The sequence below is a fragment of the Xiphophorus maculatus genome, chromosome 10, assembly GCF_002775205.1.
Source record: "Xiphophorus maculatus strain JP 163 A chromosome 10, X_maculatus-5.0-male, whole genome shotgun sequence".
Classification (NCBI taxonomy): Eukaryota; Metazoa; Chordata; class Actinopteri; order Cyprinodontiformes; family Poeciliidae; genus Xiphophorus; species Xiphophorus maculatus.
The window spans coordinates 22464633-22485501 of record NC_036452.1 but is presented as its reverse complement, the minus strand read 5'-3'; the positions used below and the strand labels follow the sequence as shown (position 1 = coordinate 22485501).

General features: G+C 38.5%; 1 protein-coding gene and 1 long non-coding RNA gene across 2 annotated transcripts; both read right to left on the bottom strand.

Annotated features, from left to right (window-relative positions):
- Window positions 1-948: 948 nt before the first annotated feature.
- On the bottom strand, window positions 949-1601 carry LOC111609815. The gene is made up of 3 exons (XR_002753343.1): window positions 1523-1601; window positions 1303-1420; window positions 949-1070 (listed from the first exon to the last, which is right to left on the bottom strand). It is a non-coding gene; the product is annotated as an uncharacterized LOC111609815 (long non-coding RNA).
- Window positions 1602-9058: 7457 nt separating this feature from the next.
- LOC111609928 (MAP/microtubule affinity-regulating kinase 3-like) lies at window positions 9059-14862 on the bottom strand. The gene is made up of 2 exons (XM_023341381.1): window positions 14754-14862; window positions 9059-9534 (listed from the first exon to the last, which is right to left on the bottom strand). Exon 2 carries the CDS (start codon window positions 9459-9461, stop codon window positions 9189-9191), a length of 273 nt encoding a protein of 90 aa, XP_023197149.1. The 5' UTR covers window positions 9462-9534; window positions 14754-14862; the 3' UTR covers window positions 9059-9188.
- Window positions 14863-20869: the final 6007 nt, after the last annotated feature.

Sequence of the window (20869 nt, the reverse complement as noted above, 5' to 3'; positions counted from 1 at the left end):
CAAAAATATTTCAGCCAAACTCTTATTGTAATAGATTATTTTGCCAGTAATGTCCGTCTCATGTCTTCATGCCGGGCAGCTGGACGGTGTTGCTGGTGAAAGCCGTCCTGACTGGCGCCGTCTCTCTCTGCTCACTCCTCCTGTTTGTCACTCTGGTTCACAGCAACTGAAGAAGCAGCAGGCCGTAAAAAAAAAACCTTCCACAGTCTCGGCTCAAACTGGAGGAAAGGTTTTCATAAGTCAGAGCTGTGAAGCTTCAAAGGCGATCGGTGTTGGCTACTTGGAGTTGACCGACTTGATCCACCAACTGGTTCAGCTTCCAGTTCTTCCAGTTTGTTTCATTGGTTATGGGTCCATGAGGAAAAAGAGGGTTCTCTGGGTAACATTTCTATCTATTTCACTGAATTAGTTGAAGGTAAGGGTCGAAGGTCAACATCAGGAAACTTTTTCAGTGTGACTGGCTTGTGTTTGTTTTTAAGATGTGAATTTTGTATTTATGTAACTACAAATGAATTCACACTAAAAAACCATTTCTTTTAAACCTGTTCTCCAGTTTGTGCTTTGATCAGTTATGAAGTTCTATTAAAAATGTGGGCGTTCCTTTAATATATAACGTTTCCAAAAATGATTATGGTTAAAATAAAAAGACTCCAGAAATAACAGATTGAAAGAAGAACATTTTATTCAACTCAAGAGTTACAGCACTGATGAATTTTGTGTTATGGAGCATTAATAATGAAAACAATAACAAACAGAAAACAAATCTGCCTTCTAACTATTTATTCTGACGTTTTGTTTTGGCTCTTGAATAATCAGAATCTCGTCTCCAGCCAGGCACCAGAAACCTCGCTGTCCGCTTCTCGAGTCATTGATGTTGTAATTGACAGGAGAGTCCAGCTAAGGAAACAGAAGAACAAATTTGAGAAACGCAGAGTTCCAACGCACGTCATTAAATGCTGAAACTTTTCTGAGATGTCTCAGCAGCTTCAGTTTCTGCTCACCTACCTGTTACATCCAGAGTAATGGTGCCAGGTGAGGTCCATCTCCCCAGCGGTCGGTCTGCCTCAAACCTGTCACAACGGGGGGGAATTTAATGAGAATTGTTTACTGCACTGTATGTATAAAAGTGTTTTAGTGTTGCTCACTGTAAATAAACTTTTTGCACGTTAAAATTAGTTTATTTTTTTGCTTATATGATCTAACAGAAAGGAAAATCAAGGTTTCAATTCTTGAATAATTAAGAAAATAATCTCAACTATAGAATGGCTGAAAAGTTAAGGTTGTAAAAAATGTATTTAGTACCAACAGATGGTGTGTAAACCTGGGGCCACTGGATCGTCTGCCTTTTTTGGCAGGCAGAGTATTTTCGTTTTAGTCCTCAGTCCTCTCTGTCTTCTCTCGCCTGATTGGTCCAGTGATGCTGGCGAATCATCACATGATCAGACACACATTCCTTAATCTCTGTCTAAATCACGGATTATTGCAAGAGACTTTCTCATCAAAGTCATCATCATGTCCTCACCTTTCCCACAAGCTGTTACAACCAGTAGATCAGCAGGTGGAGCAGGTCTTCTTCTGCTTTAATTGTTGGTCAACTCCAGTCATGTGACATGAGTTCACAGAGAAATGAAATAAAGAGAGAAGATAAAGTTAAGGAGGAAAATATGCATGGACAGCAGACAGCAACAGTTTCTAACTGTCAGCTCAGCTCTCTGCAGCTATATTTGAAATGATTAGTCATGTTGCGTAGATAGAAATGTTCTTACTTTTTTTGTCAACTGGGTTCTTTTATCTTCCTCCACCTGACTGGTGGTGTTGAAGGTGGAGGATTACAGGCGGCGCTGGTCTTCTGCTTTAATTGTTGGTCAACTCATGTCATGTGACATGAGTTGATGTAGAAATGAAATCCAGAGAAAAGACAACAGGGTTAACAAATAGAATATAGGTTCACAGAAGGAAGAACAATTTTGAAATTTGAGCTCAATTTCATCCACATTTAAAATAAAAATAAGTTTTCTTACTTTTTTTGTCAACTGGGTTCTCTTATCTTCCTCCACCTGACTGGTGGTGCTGAAGGTGGAGGATTACAGGCGGAGGAGATCCAACCTGGGATGATCAGAGAGTCAGAAATCTGAGAAGTCTGAACTTGGGTCGGGTATTTTTTAAATGTCTATTCTTCTTTTGTGATCCTTCTGTGTTGTAACACATGAACATGCTATTGGCCATATAAACTATTTGTTTCATGAGATTAATAGTTTATCTACATAAAACTTTACTCCACATGCTCTCCATTTCCTTTCCTCTGATCCTGTTCTCTAGTGTCTCTCTGAATAAAAGCTCTTAATTAAATCCTTCAATCATAAATTCTGTCTATGTTCTCCTTTGTCTTCTAATTTCTTACTGTCCTGATGCTTTAATTTGGTTTCTGATACAACATATTGTCAGGCAAGCATTCCTTACTTAATGTAAATTTTAACTCTATGTGGTTGAGCACTTTGTAAATTACTAATAACTTCTATTTCTATTTTTATTTAGTAAAGCTGATGGTCCCCACCACCAGCAGGAGGCAAGCAGTGTCATGTGAATGTGGAAAAACTTACAAGCAGTGTGAAAAACAAGGGGTCCAGAAGGACAGGAACCACATGGACGACGACGAAAGGATCCAGCGATGAGCAGCTAAAACCTGAAAGATTAAAACCTTGGAGAGTGGATTAGTGGAGGAACAGAATAGAATAATTTACTATATCGGAGAGCACCGCTTGGGGAAGAACCGCTATTTCACCCTGAAACATGGGGAAGATGAGAGGAAGACACAAAGACGAAGAAAACTCCGGTGCAAGGCGCTACCTAAGGCTTCCTGAGTCCTGCCAGAATCCTCAACATCTAAAATGCTACATCTAGCAGCGGGATAAAGAAAAGCCCCGGTGCAAGGCGCTACCTAAGGCTTCCACAGGCTTGCTAGAAACCCATTGGCTTTAATAAAACAAAAAAAAAAAAAAACAGAGAAATGATGATATGTCCTAATGTGACTTCCCACATAGGTCCTCAGTTTTTACGGATCCCAATCTAATCAGAGTCACTTGAAACGTAGCGAGGTCTAAACCACACATGTCTGGAACTCACTCTTGCTGTAGTTCCACCAGATGTTGACGGTGTCGGTTCCTCTTCTATGTCCTTTTCAGTCTCCATCCGGAAACGGAAGTCAGGGGATGACAAAGTTGGATTTTCACGGTGTGTTGATGGTGAAGGACTGAAAACGCGGGGTGACAAAACGGGATCTTCACAGTGCGCCGATGGTGAGGGACTGACGTCAGGGGATGAGAGAAAAGGATCCTCATGCATCGTCCCTCGTAAGGGACTGAGGACAGGGGATGACAAAACAGGACGTTTACGTGGCATTCTATACGAGGGACTGAGGACGGGGGATGACAGACCAGGATCCCCACACGACGTCCTTGGTGAGGGACTGTGGATAGGGGATAACAACACAGGAAGTTTACGCGCCATGCTATACGAGGGACTGAGGACGGGGGAGGACAGACCAGGATCCCCACACGATGTCCTTGGTGAGGGACTGAGGACAGGGGATAACAGAATAGGATCTTCATGGTATGTCTTTCGGTATGGAATGAACAGAGGGGTTGACGGAATGGGCTCGTCCTCCCATTCTTTACCATATCTCCATGCCATCCTTCTGCCGATACTTTGAAGGACCTCGCCCCAAATGGGATCTTCACTGTGCCGTCTTGGCTGGGAGCTCCTCTTCAGCAACAGTGTCTCTAGTCCTCTTGGCTGGGGGCTCCTCTTCAGCAACACTGTCCCTGGTCCTCTTGGAGGGGAGCACATCTTCAGTTTGATTCTCCCTGGTCTTCTTGGCAGAGGGCTCCTGTCTATCATCATCACTATTCCTGGTCCTCTTGGCTGGGAGTTTCACTTCAGTAACACTGTCCCTGGTCTTCTTGGCAGGGAGCTCCTTTTCAGCAAGAGTGTCCTTACTCCTCTTGGCTGGGGGCTCCTCTTTAGCAACAGTGTCCCTGGTCCTCTTTCCTGGGGGCTGCTCTTCAGCATCACTGTCCTTTGTCCTCTTTCCGTTTATGCCAGTCACAGATGTCGCATGAGTCACGTCCTCTTTCGAACCTACCTGATCGCTAGGCTTTAATGGTGTGTCATCCTCCTTCGCAGCATCCACCTTCTTTGGAATTCTAATGGCGCGGCAAAAAGTCACTAAATTTCTCCAACCTGCCAGAGGTTGTGGCGAGGCACTGATAGGAATGGAGTCCTCTGGACGCAAAATGGGTTCTTCTGGTTTGTCAAGTCCAAATGTGAATTTAAAGCTGGAAGGAAGCACTGTACCAGAACTAAGCTTTAATGGTGGGTTGTCCTCCTTCGCAGCATCCACCTTCTGTGTAATGCTCCTGGCGTGGCCAGAAGTCAAAGAAGCCCCGTCCTCTTCCAAACCTACCTGATGGTGTTGCGAGGTACCAATAGGTCTGGAGTTCTCTGGACGCAAAATGGGCTCTTCCTCTTTGTCAAGTCCAGACGTGAATTCAAGTGAAGTACAAGGAGCCGTGTCTTCTTCAGGCTTCTCAGCTACCCCAATGTCTTTTATGTATTTGAAATTTGGGGGAAGAATCTCAAGAATCTCAGAGCGCAGCGACGCAGCAGTGCCACGGTCCACAGCGGAGCTCAGCTGATCAAGCTTCGAATTGAGATGTTTCAATGACTGTTCAAGCACTCCTATGCCCCACAGGAATTTAATGTTTGGTGCAAGGACCTGGACAACCCGAAGTCTGGAATTAAAATCATCCTGGTCTTCATTATTAGCCTCGTCTTCACTGGAGCTGGTAGTAGAGCTACCGCTGGAGCTAGTAGTAGAGCTACCACTGGAGCTAGTAGTAGAGCTACCACTGGAGCTAGTAGTAGAGCTACCACTGGAGCTAGTAGTAGAGCTACCACTGGAGCTGATAGTACAGACATTACCTACCTCATCTTCACTGGAGCTGGTAGTAGAGCTACCACTGGAGCTGGTAGCACAGTCCACAGACTGCGGAGGTGAACTACACCTCAACCCCTCTCCGTAGTCTTCAGAAACCATGTCGGTTTCATTTGACCACACCTTACCGTGTTCCTTACCATTGTCTGGAAGTCCCTCCAACTTTGGGGATCCATCTGCTGGAAGCGCCATGGTCTGAGCTGCAAAGGAAAAAACAAAGCAAAAAAAGCTATAATTCAGGATCTAGACCTTCACAAAAGTCCAAAGCAATGTTTTGAGGGAACTAAAATCCCAACAATACAATAACCCAGGTTTGTGAATGTGTTTGTTTTTCTTGAATATATTTAATTAACAATATTATTGCTATGCCATTGTATTTGATTATACAATAAAGACGGGAATTAAGAATCTAAATAAACAGGCCGACATAAGTGGCCTTTCCTCCGTTTCCAGGGGCTCCCTCCTACAAAAATAAAACTGTTTATTTGGTTTAGAAATCCATATCCAGTGTTAAAATGGCTATTATATTTTGTCTGGAGATAAGCCAGACAAAATAATTCAAATAATAATCTGCATCCCTTATGTGTGCATGATGCCTCAAAGTCTTATTATCACATGTTAATATTACTCCAAACGGCTCAGTTATGGTTGAAGGTAGTGTTATGAAATTCATTACATCAGTCTGAAGATCATGGCTGCACACAACCCAGCAAGAAACTCAGATGAATGTTCACACAATAATTTTTCTCCAAATGCTTCTTTCAATATTACCATCTCCATGGAGACAAAATACATCAACAATGGATTCTCTAAAAGTAATTCTCTCAAACTAAAATAAAATGTTTTCCAATCACCACACCACTATTAATATTGCTGACTCTTTCTGAAAACGTAATCAGCGTGAAAATATATTTCAGCTGCCAAATATGCAAAGAACCAACACAGCATTTCGTAAACCACTAATTATTCAAAACTCCTCTTTCTTAGAAAAATAAAATGAAACAATAATAAGTTTAAATCTAAACTACTTAGAAATAATCCAGGAGAAATACATATCTAAAAACTTTTCTAATATTCAAGTATTAAGATTTTATTTCAAGCAACGTATCCAAGGAGACCAAATGTGTTTTTGAGGCATTTTCTGAAACCTGGACCAGACACTGAGTCTTATTCCAAAGATCTGAATAAATCAAAAACAATCTTCTAAAACCAGAAGTAACTATTTAAACCAGATAAGCAGTGTTAAACCCCCACATTCTCACCAAAAAATGTTAACTAACGAATTAATCACAACCAGAGTAACTGAAACCGAGATCAATGTTTTTCTAATGAATTTTAACATTCAAGTAACTTCTGAAAATGATACGTCACTAAAATGCAATGGAGCAAAACACTGTTTTTCTGGTCTTGAGTAATTACAATAAACTAAATAATTGAGTTACTTTGTGAAATCAACAGGTACACATTGATTGTTCTTTAAAGATTTTTTCTAAGAATAAAGTTGTGTGTTATTTATTCAATGTATCCATGGAGACTACAAACATTTTTCAAAAAGCTGGTTCCAAAACTTTTTTCAAACCAAAACAACTCCAGTCAGCATTACTGACATTTTCCAGAATTTCAAATAACTAGCATATAAATCACAAAACAAATTCAATTAACTCACAAATAAGTTGCACCCCAAAAATGCAAATGATATTTTCCTAGACAGAGTTGTAATTTCCAAAAACTGAACACCAAAGTCATCAAAGCTGACTTTAACCAACTCAAATAATGTTTTTTTATTCTTTTAAAATCAGTTCACCCATGTAATAAAACTAAACGCATATGTTAAAGTCTATCATTAGATGGGAGGCACATGTTTGAAAAGTGTTTCTTAATTTTTTATTGAAGTCATTTTAAATAATATCACCAAGGTATCCATGGAAACTAAATGTTTTTCTGGGCTTTTTTTTTTTAAATGAACAAAGAACCATCCAGTTTACCAAAAATTGGACACCAAAGTCATCAAAGCTGATTTTTTTTTTTTTTTTTTTACAAAGAAATCATTATTTTCTTTGTTAAAATCAGCTTTAATTGATGATAACTACTGTATGTCTATACACGATTCATTGCCTACTAATGTTCTATCATTAACAAACACAAACACACACTTATAATGCTTATTACTGGGGCAACAGTGGTAGGAGTTTGCCCTGCAATGGTCCGCCTCTGTCGTTGTGTCCTTGAGCAAGACACTTTTCCCACCTTTAGCTGGAGTTTATTGCTGGCACGATATAACATCTGTGGCTACAATCCATTAGCTTAATATCATCAGTGTGTGAACGTGTGCATGAATGGAAATTTTATGTAAAGCGTCTTCGAGTGTCCTAATAAACCGCTAGTCTGATGTGATTACCATGGAAACCAAGTATGTTTGTCAGGGCATTTTTCAAAAACACAAAAAACAAAAGTAAAGGCCAAGAATTGGACAGAAATCTTATTGTTTGTTTTTCTTCAAACCAGCATAACAATTTTTCTCAAACACTAGTGTTCATATCCCAGACATTTATCCACAAATGTCAATAAGCTAACACATAAGTCACAAAACAATTTAAATTAACTCACAAATTTGTTTCACCCCACAAATGCAAAAGACCTATTAAAGCTATATGCTTTAAAGAAGTCATCAAAATTTCAAAGAATTGGACACCAAAGTCATCAAACCTGATACTCTTAGATTAAATATCATCATTTTTGTTTTTTCAAATCAATTCATGTTTCCTGGCTATGCTAAAAATAATAACAATAATAAAAAACAGATCAACATGTCCCTTTCTTGAAAAAATAATGAAATTAAACAATTACAGTATAGACTATTATAAAGGTAAATACTATTTTTTTGAATGTGTTTTAAAAATAATGTTAAATATTTAACGTATTTCACTTAGTGTATCCATGGAAACTGAGTGTTTGTCGTGGCATTTTTCAAAAAAATAACGGTCAAAACTTAATGTTAAATATTTAACGTATTTCACTTAGCGTATCCATGGAAACTGAGTGTTTGTCGTGGCATTTTTCAAAAAATAACGGTCAAAACTTAATGTTAAATATTTAACGTATTTCACTTAGCGTATCCATGGAAACTGAGTGTCATGGCATTTTTCAAAAAATAACGGTCAAAACCCATGCTAATTTTCCAGAAATTTTACGTTAATTTAACTAATTTGACTATAATTAAGTAAAATACATATATTTATTAAATCACTACACCACAGTTTAACATTCCTGACATTTCCAGCGAAATTCAGTTAAGAAAAAGCCTCATTAGTTAAGAACGATCTATGCTAGCAAAGAATGCTACTTGTCTTTTTTTTTCTACAGCAGTCAGTATTTCTTTAAAACACACACACACAAAATAAACTAAACAAGTCACTAATGTCTTAGTAATAACTTGCTTTCGTTTATTAAAAAATAAAAGAACGATTTTAACCTTCCAGCTGGTCACCCTGTTGGTGCTTCTCCTGGCCAGGAACCGTCTTTCGCAGGTTTCTTATCCACGGGCTTCTTCAGCAAGTGCGTATTTCAGCAAGCGCTTCTTTAACAAGTTTTGCACAGCAGACTTTTCAACAAGCTCAAACCTTCCGAGGCTGTAAAGGCTCCTTCAGGCGTCTCTCTCAAAAGTCCCGTCGCAAAGGGGAAAGAACTCAGAAGGTCAGCGTCATTTATAGGCTTGAGGACGCTAACGTCGTTTCCATGACTTTTATTGACGAATGCACGCACTGGTGCGTCAGAGAAATCGGACTACAAATAATGCAGGTGTCGCGTTGTCTTGTTCATCACTCCGTATACTGCCACCTACTGGCCAACCAGTCTAAGTTCACAATGACATTTTTGAAACTTACACGACTGATGTGACATTATATTTCTGTTTTCATTATTAACTGTCAGTTTCGGACCTTCAAATGGTGAAAACTTCTCTCTGTCGTAAAGCATGGTTTGGAAGAAAAATTCAAATTCAAAATTCAATTCAAAAATACTTTATTGATCCAAAACAGGGGTCACCAACACGGTGCCCGCGGGAACCCGGTTGCCCCAGGGGACAAAAAGGAGACATTTGGAAACTGCTACTTGGATGATTGTACAGCTTAAATACCTCTGAATATAGATTTGATTTAGATTTTTTTTTTTTTACTTATCTTTTAAGTCATTTTGTTCATAGTTTTAAGTCGTTGGCTATTTTGGAAGCAATGTTCTTGAAAGCGATGGATGACCCGGATATCCTTTTGAAGCGGACGCCGTTCAGGGAGAGACGGGGGAGCTTGCAGACCTCCATCTCCCACTGGACCAGGTTCTCGGCCCGCCCGTCGCCATGGACGCAGAGGAGCAGGAAACTCTCTTGCTGTTCGTAGTCGCAGTTGTTGGCGTCGAGCACCTTGCGGATCTCCCTCATGATGTCGCAGGGCTCCATGGAGCTGGTGGTTCTCATATTCCAAGTGAATCTGAGGGAGCGGGGCTTACCGTCTTTAATTTCCCCTTTCTGATCCCCAGGTACATGGCGACTGTGGGGAGAAAGACACGGAGGAGAGCTTGGCTTAGAGTAAATTAAAATCCTGCTGGGATTGTTTGCAACAAATCTTTCACAGAAGTAACTTTTTGTTTCTTTTAGGGGCGGAGGTGAATGAAACTATAAAGTCTAATAAAGCTGAAGTTTTTCTTACTGTGACCTGAGCCACTCTGAGCTCAGTTTATCTTTATGTCACATTTAGGTGGCAGCACAAAGCTGTGGAGCCTTTAACTAGACAAAATGTAGTCAACAGTCATTACAGCTTTTTTTATTTTTTGCTTGTGAAACCAACTTGTCTTTTATTCCAGTTTAACGGTAAAGTTAAATCTTGTTTTAATAATAATAAAAAACAGTTTTAAATAATCTATTACCATATTTACTCTCTCGTTACTTTTACTACATTTTGTCTGTGACTTCCAAACTGAGAAAGGGGAAGTAAAAGAAAGTAAAACAGACTAAAGCCATCTCTGAAAAACCCAGAATATCACTGCAACATTAAGATTTGATTCACTGTACATAAATAAATTTTAAAAAAGTTCTTTAACTGTCGATAAGATGTTTGAAACATAAACTAGTGATGGGTCCGGTAACACCGATGCGTCGGCGCATGTGTCAAGCTCATAGACCAAAATCAGCGTCGGTGCGCGTATTGTTTTCAGCAAGTCACGTGACCGATACAGGAACTGTTTCCAAATGACACTGGTGCGCCAAACTGTTTATATATGGAAGCCAATCTGTCAACGGGATGCATTTGCCAAAATAATTCTTGATCTTTTACGGTACAGCGTCAACTATGGAGCCTCAAGGCAAACGAAAGGTTTGGTAGTATGGGGCCATTTTAATCTTATGTCAGAAAATAAGGTATTGGTTCTCACTTCGTAGTTGTTTCATCCGGTTCTTTTCAGTTTCTACTTGATCTATCTGAATCCAAATTCAGCTGAAACCGACTCTTAGTTTACTTTCATATTATGTTCTGCAGGTTAAGTTTTGCATGTTTCTCCTTTGATATTATACATTTCATAATTTTATTCTTAAATTACCCTCCATAAATAAAAATCTTTAGGCAGAAAAAAGGGAAATAAAGACAATCCCGCTATAAATAAATACAAAAAAGACATTTCCAGCAAAACACATCCATAAAGATCTGCGTACAAAATATAAAAGAAAAAATGTAAGTTATGTGAACAATATACAGTGTCACTAAAATCTGTTTTATTTAAATAAATTGACCTCCTCAATGCTGAGGCATAGGGCATCAGAATGAAGTCACAGATACACCTGGATAAACTCAGGTATACAGCCAGTCTACAAATTACTCAGCTGCTTTTTATCAATTATTTCATATAAATGTATTGTTTACTTCATTTTTTCTACAGCAGGAGAAATTGTGTCAAAAAAACGGAACAGATTAAATTTCAAAATTTTAGAAAAACTTTTTTTTTTTAACCAAAAATTTGTGGGGAAAAAACAACAACAAAAAAACCCCAGTCCACAAGCATCCTCATTCCAAACACGATCGCTTTCATTTTCATCACTTGGTTCATGTTCACATTACTTATTGACTGTATCGAAGAATATCAAATATATTTTGATTTTAACTGAAGATATGACATTGTACAATATATAATATACGATGAAATTAAATGACTTAAATCTTATTGTACAGTCATGGCCAAATGTTTTGAGAATGATTCAAATGTTAATATTTACAAAGTCTACTGCTTCAGTTTTTATGACGGCAATTTGCATATACTCCAGAATGTTATAAAGAGTGATCAGCGTGACAGCAATTAATTGCAAAGTCAATATTTGCCTAGAAAATGAACTTTATCCCCCAAAACACATTTCAACTTCATTGCAGCCCTGCCTTAAAAGGACCAGCTAACATCGTTTCAGTGATTGCTCCATTAACACAGGTGTGGGTGGTGATGAGGACAGGGCTGGAGATCAATCTGTCATGATTAAGTAAGAATGACACCACTGGACACTTTAAAAAGAGGCTGGTGCTTGGCATCATTGTTTCTCTTCTGTGAACCATGGTTACCCCAAAAGAAACACGTGCAGTCATCATTGCACTGCACAAAAATGGCCTAACAGGAAAGAGAATCACAGCTAGAAAGATTGCACCTCAGTCAACAATCTATTGCATCATCAAGAACTTCAAGGAGAGTGGTTCCATTGTTGCCAAAAAGGCTCCAGGGCGCCCAAGAAAGACCAGCAAGCGCCAGGACCGTCTCTTAAAAGTGTTTCAGCTGCGGGATCGGGCTACGAGCAGTGCAGAGCTTGCTCAGGAATGGCAGCAGGCAGGTGTGAGTGCATCTGCACGCACTGTGAGGTAGAGACTCTTGGAGCAAGGCCTGGTCTCAAGGAGGGCAGCAAAGAAGCCACTTCTCTCCAGGAAAAACATCAGGGACAGACTGATATTCTGCAAAAGGTACAGGGAGTGGACTGCTGAGGACTGGGGTAAAGTCATTTTCTCTGATGAATCCCCTTTCCGATTGTTTGGGACATCTGGAAAACAGCTTGTTCGGAGAAGACAAGGTGAGCGCTACCACCAGTCTTGTCTCATGCCAACTGTAAAGCATCCTGAAACCATTCATGTGTGGGGTTGCTTCTCAGCCAAGGGAGTCGGCTCTCTCACAGTCTTACCTAAAAACACAGCCATGAATAAAGAATGGTACCAGAATGTCCTCCGAGAGCAACTTCTCCCAACCGTCCAAAAGCAGTTTGGTGATGAACAATGGCTTTTCCAGCATGATGGAGCACCTTGCCATAAAGCAAAGGTGATATCTAACTGGCTCAGGGAACAAAACATAGAGATTTTGGGTCCATGGCCTGGAAACTCCCCTGATCTTAATCCCATTGAAAACTTGTGGTCAATCATCAAGAGACGGGTGGACAAACGAAAACCTAGGAATTCTGACAAAATGCAAGCATTGATTGTGCAAGAATGGACTGCTATCAGTCAGGATTTGGTCCAGAAATTGATTGAGAGCATGCCGGGGAGAATTGCAGAGGTCCTGAAGAAGAGGGGTCAACACTGCAAATATTGACTTGCTGCATTAACTCATTCTAACTGTCATTAAAAGCTTTTGTTACTCATAATATGATTGCAATTGTATTTCTGTATGTGATGACAACATCTGACATACACACATGAAAACCAGAGGGCAGCAGATCATGTGAAAATATAATATTTGTGTCATTCTCAATACTTTTGGGCATGACTGTATAGACTAGGTCATCAAATCAGTCTGTGAACTGCGTTGCCTGTAGGGATTTTTAATGTCCAGCAGGTGTCAGTATTCAGTGACACAGTATTGACACGGTATCAATACAGTTTTGCTTTGGGTCAAAACGATACATGACGCCTCATTTACCCATCACTAAGATAAACATCTTCATACCTGACAATTGGAGATTAAAAACTTATTTCTGATAGGAAATGACAACAGCATCTCAAAAGATAATGTAAGAATTTCAAAGTAACTAAACTATTTATAACATTCCTCAATAATCAATAAAAAAAATATTGACTGACTTTAAAGCAGTCAAACTTTTTAAAATTTATTTTTATTTCTGATTAGCTCTTTCCATGTTTCCTCATGTAGCAGAAGCTCCACGTCTTCTTACTAATTTATAAGATCAAAGGGATTCCTACAAAACATGTATTTTACATAACAGTATAAAATCTTTTTGTAACTTCAGTATTCTAATGTATATTAGTTTTATTTGAAATAAATCTATTTTGTTTGTATTTTGTGTCATTTTGATTTGAAACCCCAGTAATTATTGGCTTAACATTTAAATCTATTTATTTAGTAAATAACACAAAGAAATTCTGGTCGTTTCTTCTTCTCTGGCTTTACAAACCAGAGAAGAAACAAGCAAAAAAAAAAAAAAAACATTTCTACTTTTCATATCCATTTTTCTTTTAAATTACCAAAATGTGACATTTTAAAATGGTTTTTACTAAAAAGCTCTCATAGATAGCTTTCATAGATCATGTAAAGGAATATTTTTGGAGAATCTCAACAGAAACCGGAGACATTTCAGCAGAATTAAAGCAGACTTTGAATCTTCAGCTAGCATGCAGCGTTAGCAGAGCGGCACGTCACACAGCCATGCAACCGCAGCAACAAAGCTGCAACAACACACTGCTGCAACTCCTACACACTCAGGGCAAAGCAGCGCGGGCCTGACGCTACATGGGAAGCGGTGTGTGTGTGTGTGTGTGTGTGTGTGTGCATGGTTGTTTGTCCTGTCTGTCTCTGTGTTGCCCTGCGACAGACTGGCGACCTGTCCAGGGTGACCCCGTCTCTCACCCAGAACGTTAGCTGGAGATAGACACCAGCACCTCCCAACCCCATTAGGGAGAAGGGTGTAAGAAAATGGGTGGATGGTTCTAATAATCCAGTCCATAACAGCAGAATGTGTTGCTCCTGCCTAAAATAAAAGCAAGTTTCCAAGCGGATAAAAGACGATACAGCATCCTGACTGCCTCTCTGCACAGGAGCAAAGGTGTAAAAGTCAGAAAAAGGCTTGAAATGGAAACAGAGTTTTAGATTTTGTGTCTTTTATGCAAAGGAAAAAAAACTGACAATTTCGTCTGACTTTTAAAATTTCCAACAAATCCCAGAGAATCGTGATAAACAGCTTTGAGAAGAAGCACACATTACAAAGAGATTATTAAAGCATTAGCTGAGTGCACTGCAGAGGTTTGAATTGAGTTAGATGATACCACTTTTTTGTTAGAGCAGTTATTTTCATTTAATTTAATTTTTTTCTTGATTTTTTTTTTAACATTTTTGTGATAACGGTCTTCATTCAACAGTAGATGAACATGAAGAAGACGTGCATCCTGGGAATCAAATAGGGGAACCACTGTGCTGAGGACCGCTGCCTCTATCTGCTCCATCACTCAGCCATGTGGGCCCCTTTATGTCTGTTTTTGCACATTAGTGTATAATTGTATTAGTTCCTCTTACTTGCCTCTAAATTGATAGACGCAATTTGCTAGAGGAACAAACTTGCACTAGTCCACATCTTCAACTGAAAGGAAAAACAATCCAACAATTTTTCCACAGTGACAATAATAGCTGTGTGTGTGTGTGTGTGTGTGTGTGTGTGTGTGTGTGTGTGTGTGTGTGTGTGTGTGTGTGTGTGTGTGTGTGTGTGTGTGTGTGTGTTGGGGGGCAGCAGGTACAAGCTCACCTTGAGCCCTCAAGTCTCCCGTTTCTCTCAAACTCGGTTGAGACTCTGAGGCGCCGTGAGAAAATTCACACGGGGAGTCAGAGGAGAAGAAAACAACAAAACAGATTGTGGATTGTGCACAACGCAAATCATTTCTCATCAATTTCAGTGAATGGAAGAGAAAAGAAAAGAGAAATAAAGTGTGTGACGGAATACGTTAGCGACGGTGTGAGCCACCACCAACACCAACACGTCACTGAGCAGTGAGCTCAGTGACGTCACTGAGCAGATGAAGCGGCCGGGTTTGCAGTCAGCGTTTGCTGCCTCAAGTTAACGTTAGCTTCCAAGTCTCAGTTTCTTACAATGTAATGTTATTTAATTGCATTTCACAAATTACTTCAGGAGCATAACGAGGTGCAAAGCGTTTGCTAGCATGAGCTATTTTCACAAAACCCTTCAAAGGTGAACGTTGAACGTGTTTGGAGATTTGAGGACATGAGCTAATTCAAGCGACACCGGTTTCCTTGACCGGTGGTTCCGTTTGGCAAGCAAAATAGCCGCTACAAACTCAACCCCTACCTTCTCCGAAGCTTGACTTTTTTGGTTCAAACTAGCTTCAACCAGTCTGCATTTATACGTCAAATAAATGCTGCTTTTAATCGAAGTGACAGCTACTGCGTTCATGGGCAACGCACGTGGTGTTGTTTTCACCGGAAGTGACGTGAAAAGGCCCGGATGATGATCACCCGGAAAGACCCCGGATGTAGTCAGTCGAGAACGGCGATGACGTCAAAATGCTAAGAGATATATTAATAGTAGCGCCATTCTATAGCGGGCTGCACAGTGGCTCAGTCCGTAAGGCTGTTGCCTTGCAGTCGGAAGGTTGTGGGTTCGCTTCCCAGCCTTTCTGCATGGAGTTTGCATGTTCTCCCTGTGCATGCGTGGGTTTCCTCCGGGTACTCCGGTTTCCTCCCACATTCCAAAAACATGACAACAAGGTAAGAGTTCATTGGTCACTCCAAATTCTCCCTAGGTGTGAGTGTGTTCCCCTTAGATAGAAATGGATGAATGGAAAATAAATTTTTTTTAATGATTTATGTTAATCGCCATATAGAGACGTAATAAATTCAGATGCTTTGACTCGCCAGTAAGCGCTTTGCTCTCCTCCCACAGAGCCTCCTTCCCAGTTTTTTGCCAGGTGACTGTTGAGGAGTTTGTCCATGGACAAACAGCAAATAGGAGCTTTGTTGGGGGGTTTTCTACGGCAAAATTAATAACAACGAATCAAAAGTTATTCAGTTCTTTTTGCTTGATTTGAAAAATATGCACAATTTGATGAATCGTTTTTTCCCATTGTGAAACCAACTTTTTTTTTAGCTAAGGCTAGGCTAACAGACATTAAGGGTGTGAGAAGCTTCTTACCACAAGAAGAATCGATCAGCGATTAGTGCGTCGTTAAGCGCATCATTCAAGAGCGCATTAGTACGCGGCTGGCGTGCAGCGCCAGCAAACAGCGAGGTGTGAACCGGAAGGAAAACATGATGTCTACCAGGTGAGGGCAGGTACACCCAAGTACACCTCGCTGCAGCAAGGACGTAGCAATACAACAAATGGCAAAGGGTAAATCTCCAGGCCTAGATGGGTTAACCACTGAATTTTATACTTTATTTTGGAAAGATTTACGAAAACTATTATTTGAGGCCCTGCTGGAATGCATTTCAAACAATAGTCTCTCTCCCACCATGAAACGAGGTCTGATTACTCTGATCCCCAAAGCCAACAAAGATCCTTTATCACTAAACAATTGGAGACCCATCACTCTTTTATGTACAGATTATAAAATTTTAGCTCTTGTTTATGCCAATCGCTTAAACAGTGGATTAGGAACGATTATTAATGTATGCCAATCAGCGTTTTTAAAGGGAAGAAATTATTTAAAACTGTTTTTTATTATTATTAAAACAAGATTTAACTTTACCGTTAAACTGGAATAAAAGACAGCGTCCGCTTCAAAAGGATATCCGGGTCATCCATCGCTTTCAAGAACATTGCTTCCAAAATAGCCAACGACTTAAAACTATGAACAAAATGACTTAAAAGATAAGTAAAAAAAAAAAATCTAAATCAAATCTATATTCAGAGGTATTTAAGCTGTACAATCATCCAAGTAGCAGTTTCCAAATGTCTCCTTTTTGTCCCCTGGGGCAACCGGGTTCCCGCGGGCACCGTGTTGGTGACCCCTGTTTTGGATCAATAAAGTATTTTTGAATTGAATTTTGAATTTGAATTTTTCTTCCAAACCATGCTTTACGACAGAGAGAAGTTTTCACCATTTGAAGGTCCGAAACTGACAGTTAATAATGAAAACAGAAATATAATGTCACATCAGTCGTGTAAGTTTCAAAAATGTCATTGTGAACTTAGACTGGTTGGCCAGTAGGTGGCAGTATACGGAGTGATGAACAAGACAACGCGACACCTGCATTATTTGTAGTCCGATTTCTCTGACGCACCAGTGCGTGCGTTCGTCAATGAAAGTCATGGAAACGACGTTAGCGTCCTCAAGCCTATAAATGACGCTGACCTTCTGAGTTCTTTCCCCTTTGCGACGGGACTTTTGAGAGAGACGCCTGAAGGAGCCTTTACAGCCTCGGAAGGTTTGAGCTTGTTGAAAAGTCTGCTGTGCAAAACTTGTTAAAGAAGCGCTTGCTGAAATACGCACTTGCTGAAGAAGCCCGTGGATAAGAAACCTGCGAAAGACGGTTCCTGGCCAGGAGAAGCACCAACAGGGTGACCAGCTGGAAGGTTAAAATCGTTCTTTTATTTTTTAATAAACGAAAGCAAGTTATTACTAAGACATTAGTGACTTGTTTAGTTTATTTTTTGTGTGTGTGTTTTAAAGAAATACTGACTGCTGTAGAAAAAAAAAGACAAGTAGCATTCTTTGCTAGCATAGATCGTTCTTAACTAATGAGGCTTTTTCTTAACTGAATTTCGCTGGAAATGTCAGGAATGTTAAACTGTGGTGTAGTGATTTAATAAATATATGTATTTTACTTAATTATAGTCAAATTAGTTAAATTAACGTAAAATTTCTGGAAAATTAGCATGGGTTTTGACCGTTATTTTTTGAAAAATGCCATGACACTCAGTTTCCATGGATACGCTAAGTGAAATACGTTAAATATTTAACATTAAGTTTTGACCGTTATTTTTTGAAAAATGCCACGACAAACACTCAGTTTTCATGGATACGCTAAGTGAAATACGTTAAATATTTAACATTAAGTTTTGACCGTTATTTTTTTGAAAAATGCCACGACAAACACTCAGTTTCCATGGATACACTAAGTGAAATACGTTAAATATTTAACATTATTTTTAAAACACATTCAAAAAAATAGTATTTATCTTTATAATAGTCTATACTGTAATTGTTTAATTTCATTATTTTTTCAAGAAAGGGACATGTTGATCTGTTTTTTATTATTGTTATTATTTTTAGCATAGCCAGGAAACATGAATTGATTTGAAAAAACAAAAATGATGATATTTAATCTAAGAGTATCAGGTTTGATGACTTTGGTGTCCAATTCTTTGAAATTTTGATGACTTCTTTAAAGCATATAGCTTTAATAGGTCTTTTGCATTTGTGGGGTGAAACAAATTTGTGAGTTAATTTAAATTGTTTTGTGACTTATGTGTTAGCTTATTGACATTTGTGGATAAATGTCTGGGATATGAACACTAGTGTTTGAGAAAAATTGTTATGCTGGTTTGAAGAAAAACAAACAATAAGATTTCTGTCCAATTCTTGGCCTTTACTTTTGTTTTTTGTGTTTTTGAAAAATGCCCTGACAAACATACTTGGTTTCCATGGTAATCACATCAGACTAGCGGTTTATTAGGACACTCGAAGACGCTTTACATAAAATTTCCATTCATGCACACGTTCACACACTGATGATATTAAGCTAATGGATTGTAGCCACAGATGTTATATCGTGCCAGCAATAAACTCCAGCTAAAGGTGGGAGAAGTGTCTTGCTCAAGGACACAACGACAGAGGCGGACCATTGCAGGGCAAACTCCTACCACTGTTGCCCCAGTAATAAGCATTATAAGTGTGTGTTTGTGTTTGTTAATGATAGAACATTAGTAGGCAATGAATCGTGTATAGACATACAGTAGTTATCATCAATTAAAGCTGATTTTAACAAAGAAAATAATGATTTCTTTGTAAAAAAAAAAAAAAAAAAATCAGCTTTGATGACTTTGGTGTCCAATTTTTGGTAAACTGGATGGTTCTTTGTTCATTTAAAAAAAAAAAGCCCAGAAAAACATTTAGTTTCCATGGATACCTTGGTGATATTATTTAAAATGACTTCAATAAAAAATTAAGAAACACTTTTCAAACATGTGCCTCCCATCTAATGATAGACTTTAATATATGCGTTTAGTTTTATTACATGGGTGAACTGATTTTAAAAGAATAAAAAAACATTATTTGAGTTGGTTAAAGTCAGCTTTGATGACTTTGGTGTTCAGTTTTTGGAAATTACAACTCTGTCTAGGAAAATATCATTTGCATTTTTGGGGTGCAACTTATTTGTGAGTTAATTGAATTTGTTTTGTGATTTATATGCTAGTTATTTGAAATTCTGGAAAATGTCAGTAATGCTGACTGGAGTTGTTTTGGTTTGAAAAAAGTTTTGGAACCAGCTTTTTGAAAAATGTTTGTAGTCTCCATGGATACATTGAATAAATAACACACAACTTTATTCTTAGAAAAACTCTTTAAAGAACAATCAATGTGTACCTGTTGATTTCACAAAGTAACTCAATTATTTAGTTTATTGTAATTACTCAAGACCAGAAAAACAGTGTTTTGCTCCATTGCATTTTAGTGACGTATCATTTTCAGAAGTTACTTGAATGTTAAAATTCATTAGAAAAACATTGATCTCGGTTTCAGTTACTCTGGTTGTGATTAATTCGTTAGTTAACATTTTTTGGTGAGAATGTGGGGGTTTAACACTGCTTATCTGGTTTAAATAGTTACTTCTGGTTTTAGAAGATTGTTTTTGATTTATTCAGATCTTTGGAATAAGACTCAGTGTCTGGTCCAGGTTTCAGAAAATGCCTCAAAAACACATTTGGTCTCCTTGGATACGTTGCTTGAAATAAAATCTTAATACTTGAATATTAGAAAAGTTTTTAGATATGTATTTCTCCTGGATTATTTCTAAGTAGTTTAGATTTAAACTTATTATTGTTTCATTTTATTTTTCTAAGAAAGAGGAGTTTTGAATAATTAGTGGTTTACGAAATGCTGTGTTGGTTCTTTGCATATTTGGCAGCTGAAATATATTTTCACGCTGATTACGTTTTCAGAAAGAGTCAGCAATATTAATAGTGGTGTGGTGATTGGAAAACATTTTATTTTAGTTTGAGAGAATTACTTTTAGAGAATCCATTGTTGATGTATTTTGTCTCCATGGAGATGGTAATATTGAAAGAAGCATTTGGAGAAAAATTATTGTGTGAACATTCATCTGAGTTTCTTGCTGGGTTGTGTGCAGCCATGATCTTCAGACTGATGTAATGAATTTCATAACACTACCTTCAACCATAACTGAGCCGTTTGGAGTAATATTAACATGTGATAATAAGACTTTGAGGCATCATGCACACATAAGGGATGCAGATTATTATTTGAATTATTTTGTCTGGCTTATCTCCAGACAAAATATAATAGCCATTTTAACACTGGATATGGATTTCTAAACCAAATAAACAGTTTTATTTTTGTAGGAGGGAGCCCCTGGAAACGGAGGAAAGGCCACTTATGTCGGCCTGTTTATTTAGATTCTTAATTCCCGTCTTTATTGTATAATCAAATACAATGGCATAGCAATAATATTGTTAATTAAATATATTCAAGAAAAACAAACACATTCACAAACCTGGGTTATTGTATTGTTGGGATTTTAGTTCCCTCAAAACATTGCTTTGGACTTTTGTGAAGGTCTAGATCCTGAATTATAGCTTTTTTTGCTTTGTTTTTTCCTTTGCAGCTCAGACCATGGCGCTTCCAGCAGATGGATCCCCAAAGTTGGAGGGACTTCCAGACAATG

Coding starts and splice junctions, on each gene's coding strand:
- LOC111609928 (XM_023341381.1), bottom strand. CDS start 9,461: ATGAGAACCACCAGCTCCATGGAGCCCTGCGACATCATGAGGGAGATC.